Source organism: Oculina patagonica, chromosome 6, assembly GCF_052425735.1.
Source record: "Oculina patagonica isolate OP01 chromosome 6, crgOcupat, whole genome shotgun sequence".
Taxonomy (NCBI): domain Eukaryota; kingdom Metazoa; phylum Cnidaria; class Anthozoa; order Scleractinia; family Oculinidae; genus Oculina; species Oculina patagonica.
Window position 1 is genome coordinate 15503499 of NC_135763.1, and position 18138 is coordinate 15521636.

The following is an 18138-nucleotide window of genomic DNA, read 5'->3' on the forward strand; positions in this document are numbered from 1 at the left end:
CACAGTGACCCCAGCCAGGGCTCAGCCCGGACCACTTGATCCATAGTCCGGCGCATCAACCATTAGGCCCTGCGCTTCCCAAGTTTCGTGAAAATATGGCTTTATATGTGTCTATTTGTTGCATTATGATCACAAGGCATTGTGGTAGAGTGTACAGCCTCAATCTTTTTCTTTCTTATGGAGGATTTTGCTGTAAATATGCAAGAAACACTGTAGAGTAATGTTCCCAAGTTGGTGAACAAGCAAATAAGCGAATTAAGCACCACTGCGAATAACCACCCATCCTGAAGGTAGGAGAAGTTAAAATTGTTGAGTGCACAATGAGATTAAAATTAACTAGGTACTGCCAACAGACTTTCACAAAGACCGAGATTTCCAAGTGTTTAACAGTTAAAAATCTGCTTTGATACATCTCTTTTGTTTTGTTATTATTTATTGATTGGTCACAAAATAAACTCCCTACTTGCTAAAAATGGTAACATTTAATACTACGCGAACACGCGCCCACCCTCAAGGTCAACAAATTAAAAAGGGCCCGACGGCACTTAATCTGAAAAATATGTTACCTCCTTCCTTCCAATTGAAAAGAAAAAAAGAAAAGGAAATAGAAATGTCCACAAGACTAAAAATAAACGTGGTAGCATTGACTCATTTTTTTGGTATTTTTTTTTTTTTTTCCCTCCCCAGATGGGGTGGGCGTGGACAATGCAGGATTGGATAATTATAACACGTCCATTCTCGACACTCATCTCAACAATCAACCAAATACAAGTGACGCCATGGATGAAACTTTTTCGGAAAGTGATGTTGGCGAGGATGGCGTTGGAGATGTCCAGCCACCTGCAGCTAGTCAAGAAAACGAAGACATCGCCGAAATAGTTGGAGAGTTAGCTGAAGTGGTCAATGTTTCAATGTTATCAAAATTTAACATTTCGCACAACTTTCTATGGGAGGGAACCAAACGGGCATTGTCTGTCAAGTCATTTTCCCCAGAGAACAAAGTTTCAGTTAAATTCACAGACAATGCTGGTGCGAGTGAAGGAGCAGTAGACTTGGGGGGACCCATGAGAGAGTTTTTCACGCTAGCTTTACAGTATCTGCATGACTCCCAGGTATTCTGTGGAAGTGAAAACTGTAAGTTCTTGTCGTTTCAGTCCAAATGCCTGCAAGACGAAGATTACCATGCAGCAGGGACAATCATTGCAATGTCGATTGTCCATGGAGGACCGGGCCCACAATTCCTTTCGCCCCTAATGTTCAGTTTGAGGCTCTAATCAGTGACCTGTCTAAGTTGGCTGGTCCGGTACAAGCTGTATACGACATCGAGTTGCACTTATCCTTGCAAACGCTGCTGAATTCTGCCAGTCCAGAGAAAGCCATGAAAAACATCAACGAAGGGAACTTGCCAACTATTCTAGATCTTGCAGGGACCCTGGCGCCTGTAACAACAATGGAATACATTCCCAAGATTGTTTATTCAACCACACAATGGTTTGTTCTAATTCTGGGGCGAGCCCAGCCAGCTCTTGAGAGCTTTAAAAAAGGCCTTTCAAGTCTAGGGGTTCTTGAAGCTGTCAAAGCCCATCCTGCTGCGTTTCGAGCAGTGTTTTGCAGCGTGCCCGACGCGATTACTGCAGAAAGCATGGAGACCCTGTTCAGTGTTACAGCAAGTCCAGTTGGCTCAACCAAAGTGGTTACTGAACGCCTGGTGCTCTCTCGTTGGCGTGACTACCTACAAGATATCGAAGAGGGCGAGGAATCAATAGCTCTGAGTGACATCTTGTTCTTAGTCTTAGCTCACTGTAAAATTCCTCTGTTCCAAACGCCAATAAAGAAGCTGTACGAAAACAGCTATTTCTATCACCACATATTTTTAATGCCAGAAACTCTCCAAAACTGTTGACATGAACTGTAGCTGGAAAAGACCTATGCCAAAAACAGAGTCAACATTCAAAACAGCACAAAGTGAAGCTGGTGAGGGGAGATGGCGATTTTACAGCACTACAAAAATAATGCCAAAATAATCATGACTCAGGAGAGGCTGACTGAGAAGAAGTAAGGTTGGTTTCCATATTCTTACAATAAGGATCCCCAGTGTGACCATTATTTTTATTTATTTTGCATAGTTTTGTGCATACAAACTACCAAATCAAGAAGAAACTGTTTCCTCATTTGCTGATTGGAGGAGGGCGAGGGAAGATGACTATTTTTCAGCAAACAAAAGCCAAAAAATTGCCAAAACTGTACACGTGTCTATAGAGAGGCTGAATAAGAAGGATTAAAAAGGTTGTTATACCCATTCTTAAAATAAGGATATTCAAATACAGTTGAACCCCTATTAAGCGGCCACCCTCGGGGAAATGGCAACTGGCCGCTTAATAGAGGTTGGCCGCTTTATAGGGGTTTGATAGAAATTAGCATTATGTCTTTTTAAAAGGTTACATTATTTAATACAATATAAGGCGAAAAGGAATAACGGAATCACAGGAAGACGACAATAAACCTGTGTTTGAATGATTTTATCGGCCGTCACGGTCTGAACTTGTTGGAAATTAATTTAAATATCGTATATTACATTCTTATTGGCCGCTAAATAGAGGTAAAAACAATAGAAGAACGCTCATTGGGACGGAAGAAAGGTGGCCGTGGCCACTTAATAGGGGTGGCCGCTTAAAAGGGGTTATATTTACAGTATTTTACTGACAATATTTTCGGGACTTTAGTAACTGGCCGCTTAATAGGGGGTGGCCGCTTAATGGGTGGCCGCTTAATAGGGGTTCGACTGTATTGATTTGCATAGTCAGTACAAGGTTAAGAAATCATGACTAAATGGGCTATTATGGACATCCCTGCTAAGCCAGAGAGTGACATTTTGGCTGAAATTTTGAATCGCCAGTTTTTTTGGAATAAGTGAGCTATACGCAAGCATAACCATGCTCAGATAACCATCTTGGTGAGTCTGTGTTATGCAGAGTTTGGCATTTGTTCCACAAGGTTAAACCAAGATAAAACAAATACCACATTTTTCATGATATAGTGATACACTAGCTTATGTTCTGGAAAAAAACATGAAGTTCTCCAACTTAGACTTGTGGCCCTCTGGCTTGGAGCACCCCTTTTTACAATAGCTTGGGCCACATATTGACTATTTGTGATGAGTTGGGCTTTGCTACTTATCCCAACAAAACTATTCATCCTTGCACACAGCACAACTTATGTTAATGGAGCTGGACGAAAACCAAAGAAAGCATCGTTCTTTATTTCAAACATGTCAGAAATGGAACTACTACACTCAGTTACCACTGTGTAAAATAGTGATGGATTAAGTTCAAGAAATATATATCTATGTGATGCCGTAAGGTCTTACGCATATTGTGAGTGACAATGTGAGGGTTCCACCAAAGAGATATGCAAAGTCAAAGGCCATGTTTATTTTAAATCAGGGCTTTATCTGATGTTTCAGATTTTAGCGATGACGACTTTCAAAGCAGTAGAGGGAGTTTAAGACTTGGTATAAACAATGTGAAATGCACGGTAACTAAAATGCTAAAAATTAACAAAATTGCCTTTGCTACTTGGATTGGCCAAGCTTGTGAACCAAGCTTGGTTAAACCTTTAGCACCATCGCCTTTAGTTCAGACAACTCAACCTGCTTTCCCTCCCCAGAAAAGGATAGGAAAATGCAGGAGCTAAACATTGGTTTTATGTGCAAGTCAGCAATGCTAATAAGGAGTTCTATCAAGCCTGGTGCAAGTACAACAACACTTGTAGGATCACAGAGGCGGCCCCAGCCATATCAGTTGGAAACTAGACCGAGCTAAGAAGAAGAGCGAATAAAAGAGTACAATGACGTAAAGGTGAGGATTTATAATTTATAAGATTGTTTTGGCACCTAAGCAAAATACATACAGTATAGCTGTCAATACTGCAACACTTGACCAATTCAAGAGTTATGCAGTTTGACATGATGCCACAACTTGGTTACAACAGCTAGTCAAACAAGATTTGTTTTGTGGATGATTCACTGGATGACTCAAATTTCCAGCTTCACTTTTTTGGGCAAAACAGAAATGCAGCCTATCAATATACACCTTGGACACAGCTGTATCTCAATCCAAAATAAACCAATCACACTGTATATAACATTTACAAACTACTATATGTGACCCTCCACGGGAAAACAGTGAAAAAGGTGAACGCACGGGCACGCGTGTCATGGCACGGCACGCTAAGCGTGTCACACATCGCACGGATATGCGCATATTTAATAAGTAAAACAAAGAATGGCACGGTTGATATTGTTTCGCACGCTAAAGCTTTTATCTAAGAGAAGTGTGCTATTTGGCACGCTTAACGAGCGATATGACACGCGTGCGAAATGACACACGTGCGATATGGCACGCACGCGTGCGATAAGACACGCTTCCCAAACCAGCCTTAGTTTGTAACTTTTACACCCGTTTAACTTCTTATGGCACGAACGGGTCGAAGCTATCTAAAGAAAAACATGCTAGACAGAAAGAAAATGCTTTACAATTTTTTGTTATCATACCAAGACATACAATCTCGCATAACTTACGTTCTTACTCGATGAACGTGCATAACAGTTAGCTAATTCCAGATCATACGAAGCTTATGCATAAGGCGAAAATAAAATAGAAATAACTTCGATTTAAACCACGATATTTAATCGTGCTTTAAAAAAATAGATTGCTCGCAAGAATTCAGTTAATCGAAATCTGTTGATTGCGAGTAAACTTCGCAAGCCTAACTTGCCTAACTAAGATCGTGGCAGATTTAACAGAGTTTAAGGCTCAAGAGACATGTAGGCCCACCCCATCGCCACTCAGCGATCAAGAAATACTGTGACTCTCTGATCAGCGACATCATTAACCAAGACCCTCCTGCCGTAAATCAGCCTCTACTTGTTCAGCCTGACCTGTCGGTAGATCGCGCAGTTCCAGCCTCAGACACATTCCCTCCTGCCGTAAATCAGCCTCTACTTGGTCCTGACCCGTCAGTAAACCGCACCGTTCCAGCCTCAGACACATTACCTCCTGCCGTAAATCAGCCTCTACTTGTTCCTGACCCGTCAGTAAACCGCACCGTTCCTGTTTCAAGCCAAAACCGCTTCATGCTGCCTCAACTGCGATCCCCTCTATCCACTATATCCAACAGCAATTTACAAGTTGCATTCAGCAGCGTGGGCCGTGGTCCAACAGACGATCAAAAGCGCAAAGTCGAGGCCATCGTCATCATGAGTACCCAGATGATTCCCTCAGCCATGGCCTGTATAAATGTGCTATTTTCTGAGGAGGAGCTGGCAAACGGAAACACGTCTGGGTCAAATGGCTACCAGAAACTGGACGTTTTAAAACTTCGTTACCTGGAGACGTTGCTGCGACAAAAATATGACTCGGATGCTTTCCCAGAGATGTGGGAAAATGTTAAGAATAAGATTAACTCTCGGTGCAGGGGAAAACGGCGAACTGTCCTTCGCAGACTACAAAGACAGATAGATTTTAACTAGTAATACATTTTTTTACTCTTTTCTTATCGTACAAGAACTTTCCTTAGTGATTATGTCAAAGTTTATAGGTTTCCTAAAAAGTTATGTCAAAATTGAGGTGAAAGCATTATTACCGGAGAGCTAAGAGTCGTAAGAACGCGTAACGCAGGAAACAAAGTACTGTTGAAATGGAAGCATGTATAATACAAAGCTCGTGTCATGATAAGAATACTTTTTTAATCTTTTATTGTCGAACAAGAACTTTAACTTAGTTGTTTTGTCAAAGTCAATAGGTTTCCTAAAAATTTATGTCAAAATTTAGCCGAAAGCCTTGTTGAGAGCTAAGAGTCGTAAGAACGTGTAACGTAGGCAATAAAGTACTGTTGAAATGTAAGCATGTATAGTTGCTGCTTGATTGGGGGGACTCAAAGTGGGGACGCAATAAACACGTGTCGATATTGATAGAGTGAAAGATTTGAAACCTGCTTTCCTTTTTATAAATCCTAATTTGCTCATGAAATTGACTCTATTTTCAAACGGAACTTTGACCAAAATCGTTCAAATTAGTTACGAAATGTGACGGTTGAAAATTATATTAATCTAGGAAACTCTGGGGCTAGTGGACGGGGGGAAAAGAATCCGCGGGCGAGAAAGGTTAATGTGAAACGTTATAAATTTTAATCTTTGAAACGAACGCAAAATTAAAGAACAATCGATCGCGAAGCTCGCCGCCCGAACTACACGCTCGATCGCTCGCTTTTTTTGCGTTCGTTCCACGGATTTAAAAGAAAAATGAGAGAGAATGCTCGCAGTCTATTAATCCCGTCCCGATTATCTGCCTTGGGCGGGAAGAGTAGTCATTTTCCCGTTTCCTGACCAGCCCATGCGCGGCCTCGAAACACTGGGACCAAGGACTATTTTGTCAACATGGCGGGTCAGTCGGCGGGTGAAACGTAGCGACAACGTTTGTGACAATAAATTTGGCTTTAGTTTCTAACGTAAGCTTTCGCTGGTTTTATCTCCGATTTTCTGTCGTTTACTTTGAAATTGATACTCAATTAATAGGCTCGGTTTGTCGAAAATCTGCGATTCAATGTTTGTTTGTTTCGAAAGTCGGCTTATACGGCTTCCGCTACAACTACGCTTATTGAGCACCGACCTTGCAAAGCTTGTACGTGTGATAGTTTTACATGACGAGAGAACGGTAAGTTAAACGTTTCCCTTTGACACGGCTAGCGTGTCATTTTGCACACTTGAATTGCGTGCTATTTGACACGCTGGCGTGCCATTTCGCACAGTACAGTGCTCGACACGGAACATTGTTCGAAAAGACACGCGCCTTTGTTTTTATCGTGCGATACTAACAAAAGAAAATTTTTAATTAGGCGTGCCTTCTGACACGCTGCTCGGAAGCCGGCGTGTCATTTTGCACACTGCCTATTGTTTAGCGTGCCATTTTGGCGTGCCCGTGCGTTCACCTTTTTCACTGTTTTCCCGTGGAGGGTCACATATTTTAAATGGTGTTATTTTGGCATATTCTTTTAAGGAATTCATTCATACACTTGATGAAGTAATGGTACAAAAGCTATGCCTCAGAAGCCTGCAAAGGGGAGTGGGTAGTATGGACTACATTCACGGTCTGCTGATTATGGAAGATGACCTCAAGGATAAGCTATTGAATAACAGCGACATAACCTCCACCCCTGGCACTTCAACAGAAGAGCAGCTTACAAGCGTAGAGGGAACTCCTGGTCCTGCACCTCCTGCTGGGAGCACTACAATACCATGGTGCAAGTGTGGCATTTGCCAAATCATGCCACAGGACATTGAAAATAAATGTTGTTCTCAAAGGAGATGTGTAACTGTACACAGTAGGTTTTCCAAGCTTTGTTTGGACCCTGATGTGCTTCAGCTAGCCATCAGAAACAGGGGGAATATCAGAAATGACCGAGATGACAATAGCACTCGTGCCTTTAGGAAGGCAGCCTACCGACAGTTTGTCCTAGACAGGTATGGCTTTTTGGGAAAGGGCAACCGTACGGTGTGTCCTTCCTGTGTAGTTTCGGTTATCCGATGCCAATATCCCTCACAAACAGGCATCTATATGGGATTTAGGGCCTAATGAAGAATAACTGAATTCAATAAAAAGCTCACCCTTCCTTCAAGAAAATTGCAGTTGGAACGAAGAATCACAACGTATGAGCAGACCACCTCTTCGGATGACCTATGATGTAATGGGACAAGCCTCCTTTCAAACAAGTTCTACAACAGGAATTCAAGGCGTCACAGTATCGTACCCACAGCAGTTGTGGCAACCTGTCACAGTATCATGGATGTTACAACCTGTTCTGCAGCCCTATAGCTATTTTTCACCCTTTCCAGTATCATCACAGCTGATGTATCCTGTGCCTATGTGTGTTACTAGCAGGCCCTAAGAAATTAACTTGAGAAGAAAGGAACTGATTTGCATTGAAGCTACGTTCATCCTAGATAAGACTGTTAAATGTTTCCTTTTGGTATTGTATAATTTCGTACAACGATTTGCTTGTGTGTAGAGGTTCAATCTCGTTTCATTAAGATAATTATTTTTTTGCTATCTCGGAACATTCTTTGTACAAGGAAGTCAAATCGTGTTATAGAAAAAGGCGTAAGGTATTGCAAAGATAGAACAGTGACATCTGAGTGCAACATAAGCTGTTATTCTGGCCTGATCAACCAGAATACTTTTTTTCACTCAAACATACAAGATACAAGTGTACAAAGAACTGTTATATGAGATAACCTAGAAGAGACTATTGTCTATTCGTTCATGTTGAGGACAACATCTTTTTTCAGAGAGGGAGAAATGTAGAGAACTGGAACTAGTTATTATAGAACGATAGGGGACTGGCACTAGGCCAAGAAGAATGTAATCCAAGATGGCGTGAAACACTTCGAGTGTGTATTAAAAAGTTAGATGTTCTGTTGTAATTTGTCGCTTGTTGGGCGTGTGGACTAACACAAAAATAACGCCAAAATGAGCAATGCTTAAATGAGAGAGTGAACTTCTCAAGAAGAGGAAAAAGAAGCTAGAGAAGGCCTATGCCAAAAAAAGGGCCCGTTTATGCAATAAAAACTCTTGCACGAGAGGGTGAACTTCTAAGAGGAAAGGGAAGTAAGACAAGACCAATGTCAAAAACAAAGTCAACCATCAAAACAGCTTAAAGTGAAGCTGGTGAGGAGAGATGGCGATTTTACAGCACTACAAAAATAATGCCACAATGAGCAATGTTTATATGGGAGAGTGAACTTCTAAATAAGATGGAAAAGAAACTAGAGAAGGCCAATGCCAAAAACTAGAAGGACCTTGGCACTGGGAAGTGTTTAAACATGGGACATTAAGATAAAAGGAGAGCTAGTGAGAGATTCCATTAGGAGTTCATGTCCTGTTAGGAGTCGGATAAAGAGGACGGCCCACCAGTTTATGCAATAAAAACTCTTGCATGAGAGAGTGAACTTCTTAAAAAGAGGAAAGAGAAGCTGGACAAGACCTGTGCCAAAAACAGAGTCAACCTTCAAAACAGTACAGAGTGAAGCTGGTGAGGAGAAACGGCGATTTTACAGCACTACAAAAATAATGCCAAAATGAGCGTGTCTCAGGAAAGGCTGACTGAGAGAAGTAAGGTTTCTTTTCCATATTCTTTCAATAAGGATACCCAACCCAGTGTGACCATTATTTGATCAATTTGCATAGTTTTGTGCATACAAACTATCAAATCAAAATTTAAAGATTCTGTTTCCTCAATTGCTGATTGGAAGAGGGCGAGGAAAGATGGCTATTTTTTTAGCAAGCAAAAACCAGAAAATTGCCAAAACTTTACAGGTGTCTATGGAGAGGCATAATAAGAATTATAAAGGTTGTTATACCCATTCTTATAATAAGGATCCCTAAAGTGTGGCCATTATTTTATTGATTTGCATAGTCAGTACAAGGTTAATAAATCATGACTAAATGGGTTATTATGGACATCCCAGCTAAGCCAGAGAGTGACATTTTGGCTGGAATTTTGAATCACCAGTTTTTTTGGAATAAGTGAGCTATACGCAAGCATAACCATGCTCAGATAACCATATTGGTGAGTTTGTGTTATGCAGAGTTTGGCATTTGTTCCACAAGGTTAAACCAAGATAAAGCAAATACCACATTTTTCATGATATAGTGATACACTAGCTTATGTTCTGGAAAAAAACATGAAGTTCTCTAACTTAGACTTGTGGCCCACTGGCTTGGAGCACCCCTTTCCACAATAGCTTGGGCCACATATTGACTTATCCCAACAAAACTATTCAACCTTGCACACAGCACAACTTATGTTAATGGAGTTGGACAAAAACTAAAGAAAGCACCCTTCTTTATTTCAGACTTTACAGAAAAGGAACTACTACACTCAGTTACCACTGTGTGAAATAGTGATGGATCAAGTTCAGGAAATAAGTATCTATGTATTGCGCATAAGGTCTTACACATATTGTGAGTGACAATGTGAGTTTTCCATCAAAGAGATCTGCAAAGTCAAAGGCCATATTCCTTTTAACTCAGGGCTTTATCTAATGTTCCAGATCAGAGCGATGACGACTTTGTTCTGTAGAAGTTTTAAAAAATTTTAAAGCAGCAGAGGGAGATTTGGACTTGACAAAGCTCTCCATCAACAATCTCCTATCTACATTCAAGATTTGTTAACGCACTACCAACCTTCAAAAACCCTCCGTTCGTCTCTCTCTTCTCTCCTTATCCCTTCTTTTCCCTTTTTTTTTTTCTTTTTTTTTTTTTTCCTTTTTTTTTTTTTTTTTTTTTTTTTTAAATATTTTTTTTTAATTTTTTTTTTTTTTTTTTTTTTTTTTTTTTTTTTTTTTTCCCGCCGAGACGGGGGGGAAAAAATATTTTTTTTTTTTTTTTTTTTTTTTTTTTTTTTTTTTTTTTTTTTTTATTAACAATGTGAAATGCATGGTAACTAAAATGCTAAAAATTAACAAAATTGCCTTTGCCACTTGGATTCGCCAAGCTTATGAACCAAGCTTGGTTAAAACTTCAGCACCAATGCCTTTAGTTTAGACAACTCAACGTGCTTTCCGTCCCAAAAAGGATATGAAAATGCAGGAGCTAAACATTGGTTTTATGTGCAAGTCAGCAATGCTGATAAGGAGACAGGCACTCTCAAGCAACAAAAAACAAAAGCAAAGAATTTGGATCCTACGCAGCAACCAGAGAAAGTTCGATTTTTTGGCCACTGTGGGGATTGGAAAGATTGAAGCGTTTGACGAATGGAACAACGATTGGAACGCCTATGTGGAATGTATAGAGCAATACTTCATCGCCAATGAAATCAAGAAAGAAAAGCAAGAAGAAGATCAAGATCAAAAAGACAAAGAGTGCTAAGTTACACAGTGTACACCTTTTGTCACATGTTATTGTGGCCAGAAACTTTAATTTCTGAGGACGTTTTTATTACTACTTTGCATTTTCAGGACATTGGAAGATTCAAAAAAAGCGTCAAAGATAAGTGCGATTTTGGCGATATAAAGGATGACAACACCAGAGACCATGATAAAGGAGACGCCCATTTTGGATGAGAAATCTTGCTCTTGGAAAGTTCTCTGTTCCAACTATTTCCACAACTGCTCTTCAAGTCTTTCACACATCAGTACCCAAAGTTCAAATGATTACTATACGTAAATATGGCAAATATGTGAGCGGGCCGGATTGGAGAATACCGCCCGCTCCCGGAACCAATCAAATCGCAGGATTTGTAGAATACCGCCCGCTCACGAACAAAGAAAAAAATAATAACATATAAAAATATAATTTAGCTGCAACATTTGGCATATGTTTGTATGGAAACAGGTGTTGGTCTAGAGCATCCAAAATGTATCTACCTAATGGAAATTTACATAAAAGGGAACAGTTTTCTAGGATGTATGAAATTCCTTTTTAATTGCCTTACATTTTTCACATGTACAATGTTTTATTAACCGTTAGTACTTGATTTTTTTTCTGTAGGAAAATGAAACCATCTCACAAATGAAAGAGGTAAAAAAGAACAAAGTTGAAGCCATCCCACAAATGAAAGGGGTCAAAAAGAGCCAAGTTCATCTGCAGGCTAAAACTCAAAATGAGACGAATGCTCAGATTACTGTAAGTAACCTCATTTACCACTAAGTTATAAACTTTAACATATAAATTAAAATGATGTGACTCATTTGTTTAATTCAATAGCAGCTTTCAGTTGAGTGTTGTGAAACCCATCTTTCTTTCTGTTGTGAAACCGAAACCAAAGTAATTACTCCACCAATCATAAGGGACACAGACAATTCAATAAATTATTAATGGATATTTGTTTTCCACTCTTGCATCTAGTCCGAGTAATTATTTTAGGCCTACAAGTATGCCTATTTCCCTTCTAATAATATACATACCAAAATGTCTGCATGCTCATTGGCTGAGAGCACGTCAATTAATCCCAAACAGTGCAGAAAGTTGAAATTGAGTGCAAAAAGTTGAAATTGAGTGCAGAAAGTTGGAATTAAATTGATTGACAGGGAAATCGGAAAGCGCGCCAAAACAAAATGGCGGCCCATGTCGGAATACTTGAGAGAGCAAAAATCGAGCAAAAACATAACGATTCATGAAAAGGTTTGACCGATTTAACGAAAGTTATAAGTATTATAAACCAGAGTACTAGGAATTGGACGTTTGTACAGCACAAGAGAGGCTTTACGAAACTATGGAAAGCTGCCAATCGTGGATTTTCTTACGCGACGGCTCGTAAAGAAGAAAGATTGCAAGTGTGAATTAAGGTTGGACATTTCAGCCCAAACCAATACAACTGAATGAGGATAAAAGAACCTGATAATGCATGACAGAGAGCTTTAAAATTCCCTAGCGGTACTTTGAAAATACAGTGAGAATGTCATAAAAAATTCATGGCATTTTCACAGCATGTTGATTTCATAGTGCAAGGAATGCCTTTGTCCATGACATATGCAGCACACAAGAGTTATACTACATAATGTGTAATGGCAATTTTGCTTGCCCTCATAGTAGAAATGCTGGCAGCTTTGGGATCCTAAGCACTGACCCAAGGTTCAACCAAGGGACGTTTAACACAACACTGATGAGGCATAAACACATTTGCTATTGGCTGCTTGCAAGACGCAGTGCATGCATCTAGTGATGGCTGGTCCTCTATAGAGCACATGCACATGGTGATCTGTTGGAATGCATGATTGATGACGGCATCACTTACGGAAAGTTTCTTGTTTGGAAACTACTTTCCCAATTAAAGGAGAATTATTAGAAACTGTATGTATACTTTTAAATGATTTTTATCCAACTCTGTTGACTCACTGTACACTGTACACTGTAATTTTTTTATTGTTATTAAAATTAAACAAGCACTTCAATCAACATTTGAAAAGGAAAACAAAAGATGGGGAGGAAATAATAAAACTACCATCTCCACCTTCCCACAGTGCCATCAAACAGGCAATGCGAATGAAGTGCAATACGCTCATTTCACTGCAGAAAAAAGGTATCATTACATGTAAAGCTTTATGACACATTAGATTTTCATATAAAAAGTATAGCCTTTTTCAACTTACAGTACAATGTGGCTTTGCAACTGCATGTCTTCAGATTATTTAAAGCAGAGTTTTAATAGCTTAATTATAGCAATAGGTAGTTTCTACTTTTCATTTTAAATAATTGTAAGTATGCGGTACATTTAACGGTCAATTTTTCTAAAGAAAATTTTTCCTATTTGTTAAAGGACGGTGCAAGTAAAGCTCCATCCTGCACAGTGCAGCACTGCAGCGATCAGGCATAATTTTGGCCACCTGAGTCAAGCACAAGAGAAGACGTGTTATCCATGTTATGACTTAACAATCATCTAGTACTATATCTAAAACATTTTTCTATGCATGCAAACACTGTTACAGCTGCTGCAATTTTTAGGGTGCAATTTGCTAGGATAATTTTGAACAAAACTGACAGTTTTAAAGCATCTTTACCAGCATTGCAGTTACATAATTATGTATAATTGTATTTCAAAGAGATTGTAGACTGCAGCTTTCTGTGCTCAGTTTTTTTGTTTGTTTGTTTTTTTGCAACAATTTCAATCATGTAGTTTAATTCCTGTTTCTCAAAAGGTTTGCAGTCAAGCAAATAAAGTTTACAATTTACAATGTAATTTTCGATACTGTTTTCATGTTTTTTTACTATTTATTTTCACCCAGTCTATAAAGGTCATGGTGTGGTGCATCATTTCTAGATATATAGTGCTGTTTAACCAAAATTAAAATTATAATTCAGCTTTTTTTCAATCCCTTTATAACAATTTTCCCACCGTGTAAGGTACTGTATGTTGTCTCTATCTAAAAGCTATGCAAGCACTATTTTAACAGTATAGGAAACTAATGTTTGTAAATGCTATTTAAATGCTATATAATTTGTATTTAAAACCTATTCATACACACCGTAAAGCCCTATTTATAATCTATGTTATGTCTACATGTATTTCAGTGATATTACACGGTTATTAGGGTTTGTTTTTGTTTTGAGAGCCTCTAGCACTTTCTATTTAAATACTATGTGAACTGGTGTCTAAAACCAATGCAGATGCTATTTAAGTGCTATTTAAATAATGGTGTGGCAAGGTGTGAAGCCATTGCAAGAAAAAGAATCATTTCAAGAAAGGGTACAAGGATCCAGCGCTATTAAGTCAATAAATAAGAGCGATGAAGGCATGGAAGAGATTAGTGATGTGAGGGTTCAAGCCATGAAATAAAAAGCCGTGTTTCCTCAAATGAACTGGTGGGAAAGTGAAGAACAGAGAAGGGAAGAAAAGGGAGAAAGGGGTCAAGGACACCCTATTAAGACTGGTAAATGTTGGTAAACACTTTTTAGCTTAAGGTGAGGGAACCAATCACACCTACAGTTAGAAGTATGTCGGGAGAAACGTAGCAGATTCACGGCAGTTAACCCTGATGTTCCAAATACTGAAGTGCCTCTCAAATATAACAAAGACAATATTTAAATGTCTATACTTTGATGTTTATTTGTGCATCATCAAAGCAACATACTACGATTTCCAGTTGAGTATGACGCGAACAAAGTTTGGTGACGAAGTTTCAACATAACAACGGCATTGTTGTCAAGGGCAAACTTCTCTGTTTCCATTGGTAACTTGTCGTTACAGGTACTGACCGCCAAAGTTCTTTTATACAAGGAGGACCTCTCGGGAAACAGGGCAATTTTTTGATTGGCTAATTTCGATCCAAGATGGCGTCAGTTTTAATTGAGCAATTTTTTGATTGGCTAATATTTTGAAATTTCGATCCGAAATAGTGTAAGCTTTTGTCAGCTTTACGAAACGCTAAATGTTCTTCATTTCAGTTCGCGAATTATTCATTTTGCACTTGAGAAAGATATATTATTTAAAGCTGAAGGAATTCTTAAAGCTGCTAGAAAATCCCTGGAGTTGGAAAACGATAAAATTTCAGTTGAACAGTAACTCTAACGAGGAAGGTAAAGTGACACACGTTAACGTCAACTCTCAACACAGATCTGTTACCGTCGATATAAAACAGCTAAGGCATAGTTTATTTCGTTATTTGTTTCTTTTATCGTTGTCTCTGTGTATATATTTTTTTATTTGAAAGCGTAATAAAGTGTTGCTGACGATATTTGTAGTGTTTTTATTTATTTAAGCATCGAGATTGTCGAGCAAGGCAGTTACAAAAACAAATTTGTTACCAATGGTAACAGAGAAGTTTGCCCTTGACAACAATGCCGTTGTTATGTTGAAACTTCGTCACCAAACTTTGTTCGCGTCGTACTCAACTGGAAATCGTAGTAACTATTTCCAAACGTGGCACACACACAGGTTGAATTATGACAGGATCAAGCTTAGCTTCTGGAAGAAACAATCAATCTAATACAAGAAACAATTGCTAAATTACCAGTATATGCAAATATAAAAGATAATTTCACTGCTCTTTTATTCCTTCAAGGTGATATTTGCAAAATAAAGCAAGGTGACTCGTTTTTGCTATTTTTGTTAGAAATTCACTGTTCATAGGAATTTCCAGGGAAGGATAACGGTGAAAGGGTTAAGGTGATTACTCAAAAGGCACGGCCTTAAAAGCCAGACAATGTGCCGTCTAAATGGTATGGTCAATTATCTCAGCAGTTTCCTGCCAAATTTGTCTGACGTGACGAAGCCGCTCTGCGACCTAACGCATAAGGATGTAGAATGGTGTTGGTCCGACACACGAGAAAGAGCTCGGTGTGAAGTCAAGAAACTCATTGCACCTGCCCCTTTGCTATCCTTCTACATGTACAAGCCCGATGAGCTGCTAGAGGTGCAATGTGACAGCAGTATAGCTGGTCTTGGCACATCACTAATGCAAGGCAGTCATCCCATTGCCTATGCCAGCAGAGCGTAAACAGAACAGAGTCTCATTACGCACAAATTGAGAAGGAAATGCTTGCGATTGTATAGGCTGTGGAGAAGTTTAATGACCACACTTTTGGTAAAAAACAGTGGTTTTCAGTTATCACAAGCCATTATAGCTTTTTGCATCCCCTGTTTTAAAGTGTAAAAAACAAAGGGTATGTTTTTCACGTGCAAATTACGATAATCAGACAAAGGACCTGCCAACGCGCTGATTACTGCTCATTCGGCACGAGCTAAGGCGGCGAAGCATGAACGCGCTGTGTTTAAGAATTTAACCAGGTTCCTCGTGACTTTGTAGAACGTGGAAAGAACAATGATTATCTACATGTATTTGAGTGCTATTTTGATGGTAAGGACCACCAAAAATTTTTTACATAAAATTGCCTATGGCATAGATAACTTTAAAATATTAACAGGTTTTAAAATGGTGCTTTTTTTTGCTTTTGAATGGTAGAAAAAGCAAAAGAAAACTGGACAGAGAAAGAATGCCATAACTGAGGCTGAGCATAACCTTTACAGACAAGCTGTGGAAAAGAAGGGGAATGATTGAAAGCAAATCCTGTCCTTTATTACTCGTCACAAAGAGACCTTGCCTCCCGATGTTGCTAAGAAGTACAAGTGTGCTGTACATGTATTTGAAGCAGGCTTGGCAACATTGGGCTCAAAGTAAAGAATTCACAAAAAGTATAATTGAGCCGGGACCAAGCATGAAGGCTGAAAATGTCATTCTTGCTATGAAAACCAACAAACAACCTGAAGCTAACAGCCCTTTAAACTAGTTCAAATCATGATCAAAACCGCGTGAAACAAAATTTCAGCTCACTTTTTGCTGGCTACTGATCAACTAAACCTGGTCTGTCAACTTGCCCCAAAAGGTCAGAGACGAAATCACTTCCTCCAGTGAAAAGAAGCCGACCATCTCGGGGAGGATACTATCAGGTTTAAGAAACGTGAACGCAGGAATTCCTATGAATGGCGAACAAAGATGTTGAAGTAGTACCGACTAAAGCAGACACGTTAGCCCTACTTGTAGCAGGTTTGGGCTGCAAGAAACTAACTTTTGGGAACAGAGACGACGCGCCAACCTTCAAAAGAAAAATGGAAGATGCATGTACCCGAAAATCAAACTGGGTGGTGGGTTTGATCTACTAAGAAGCAGTGTACAGCCTGGCGAGTTACTGCTTATTAAGCCTCCTCCTTCAGGCTGTTTTGTTCCCCAGGCTATTATTTATTTAAGACCGATTCAACAAAATCTTGACATGTCTGAGGTGAAACAAGAAGTGGTGAGTTATGCATTTAACTACAAAATAACAAAGCAGTAGCTATCTTTTCCCAAGGGATTTCAACTCCTGCGGGTGTGATGTATAAAATATAGTTGAATGTTCTCTTAACAGTCTACAGTCTTTTATGGTTGACTGGAGTTATAATAAACAAATAAACATTGGCTGTGTTAATATTTTTCCTCATAAATTTCAATCCCAGTCAGATTTATTATTTTTAACAAATTATGATGTAATAATAATGATGATGATGATGATGATTTATTAGCTACATGTATCAGAATATAATTTGAAAAAATGATAATAAGCTTTCCCTATTCAATGAGCTCCCCCTCCCCCCTCGTTTGGTATCTAAACGAAGGTCTTGATTTTATCTTTCCGGCTGTTTCTTTTTTGTATGAATTGTACAGTTCTGCAAAAAGTTATGATTAACATGTAACTTACTCATTTTGTGAAATTGCAACATTGCATAAAAGAGGGAAGCCTCGAGCCATGCAGCCCATACTGCCAGAGCTTATCCAAGTTTTGATAGCACTAAGCATCTAGGAATACATGTATTTCTACTCCCCCCTGAATGGGATGCTAGTCCACTACAGGGTACTCCCCAAGCATTATGTCACCAGTAGCATTTTTTTAAACAGGGGTGGAGAGAGGCACTATGAGAGTGAAGTATCTTGCCCAAGAACACAACACTGCGATTCCAGCCAGGGCTTGAACCTGGACCGCTCGATTCGGACTGTTCAATCCAGAGTCCGGCACACCCTTAGGCTACCGTGCAACTTACAAAATTCAACACTGCATAAGCGGGACTGTAAATTAACCAAACATACACCTGTACATGTACCTACAGTGCTAG

General features: G+C 39.2%; 2 protein-coding genes and 1 long non-coding RNA gene across 3 annotated transcripts in view; 2 read left to right on the plus strand and 1 right to left on the minus strand.

Annotated features, from left to right (window-relative positions):
* Positions 1 to 18138, minus strand: part of LOC144658985 (uncharacterized) — a 38208-nt gene that overhangs the window by 8813 nt on the left and 11257 nt on the right. The gene's annotated exons all lie outside the window — the stretch shown is intronic.
* LOC144658826 (G2/M phase-specific E3 ubiquitin-protein ligase-like) lies at positions 730 to 1989 on the plus strand. Its single transcript, XM_078519309.1, is given in 2 exon segments — positions 730 to 1256; positions 1259 to 1989. Coding segments are annotated over 2 exon segments (1122 nt in total). The 5' UTR covers positions 730 to 779; the 3' UTR covers positions 1904 to 1989.
* On the plus strand, positions 4379 to 5957 carry LOC144656302 (uncharacterized). The gene is made up of 2 exons (XM_078516535.1): positions 4379 to 4387; positions 4805 to 5957. Exons 1-2 carry the CDS (start codon positions 4379 to 4381, stop codon positions 5528 to 5530), a joined length of 735 nt encoding a protein of 244 aa, XP_078372661.1. The 3' UTR covers positions 5531 to 5957.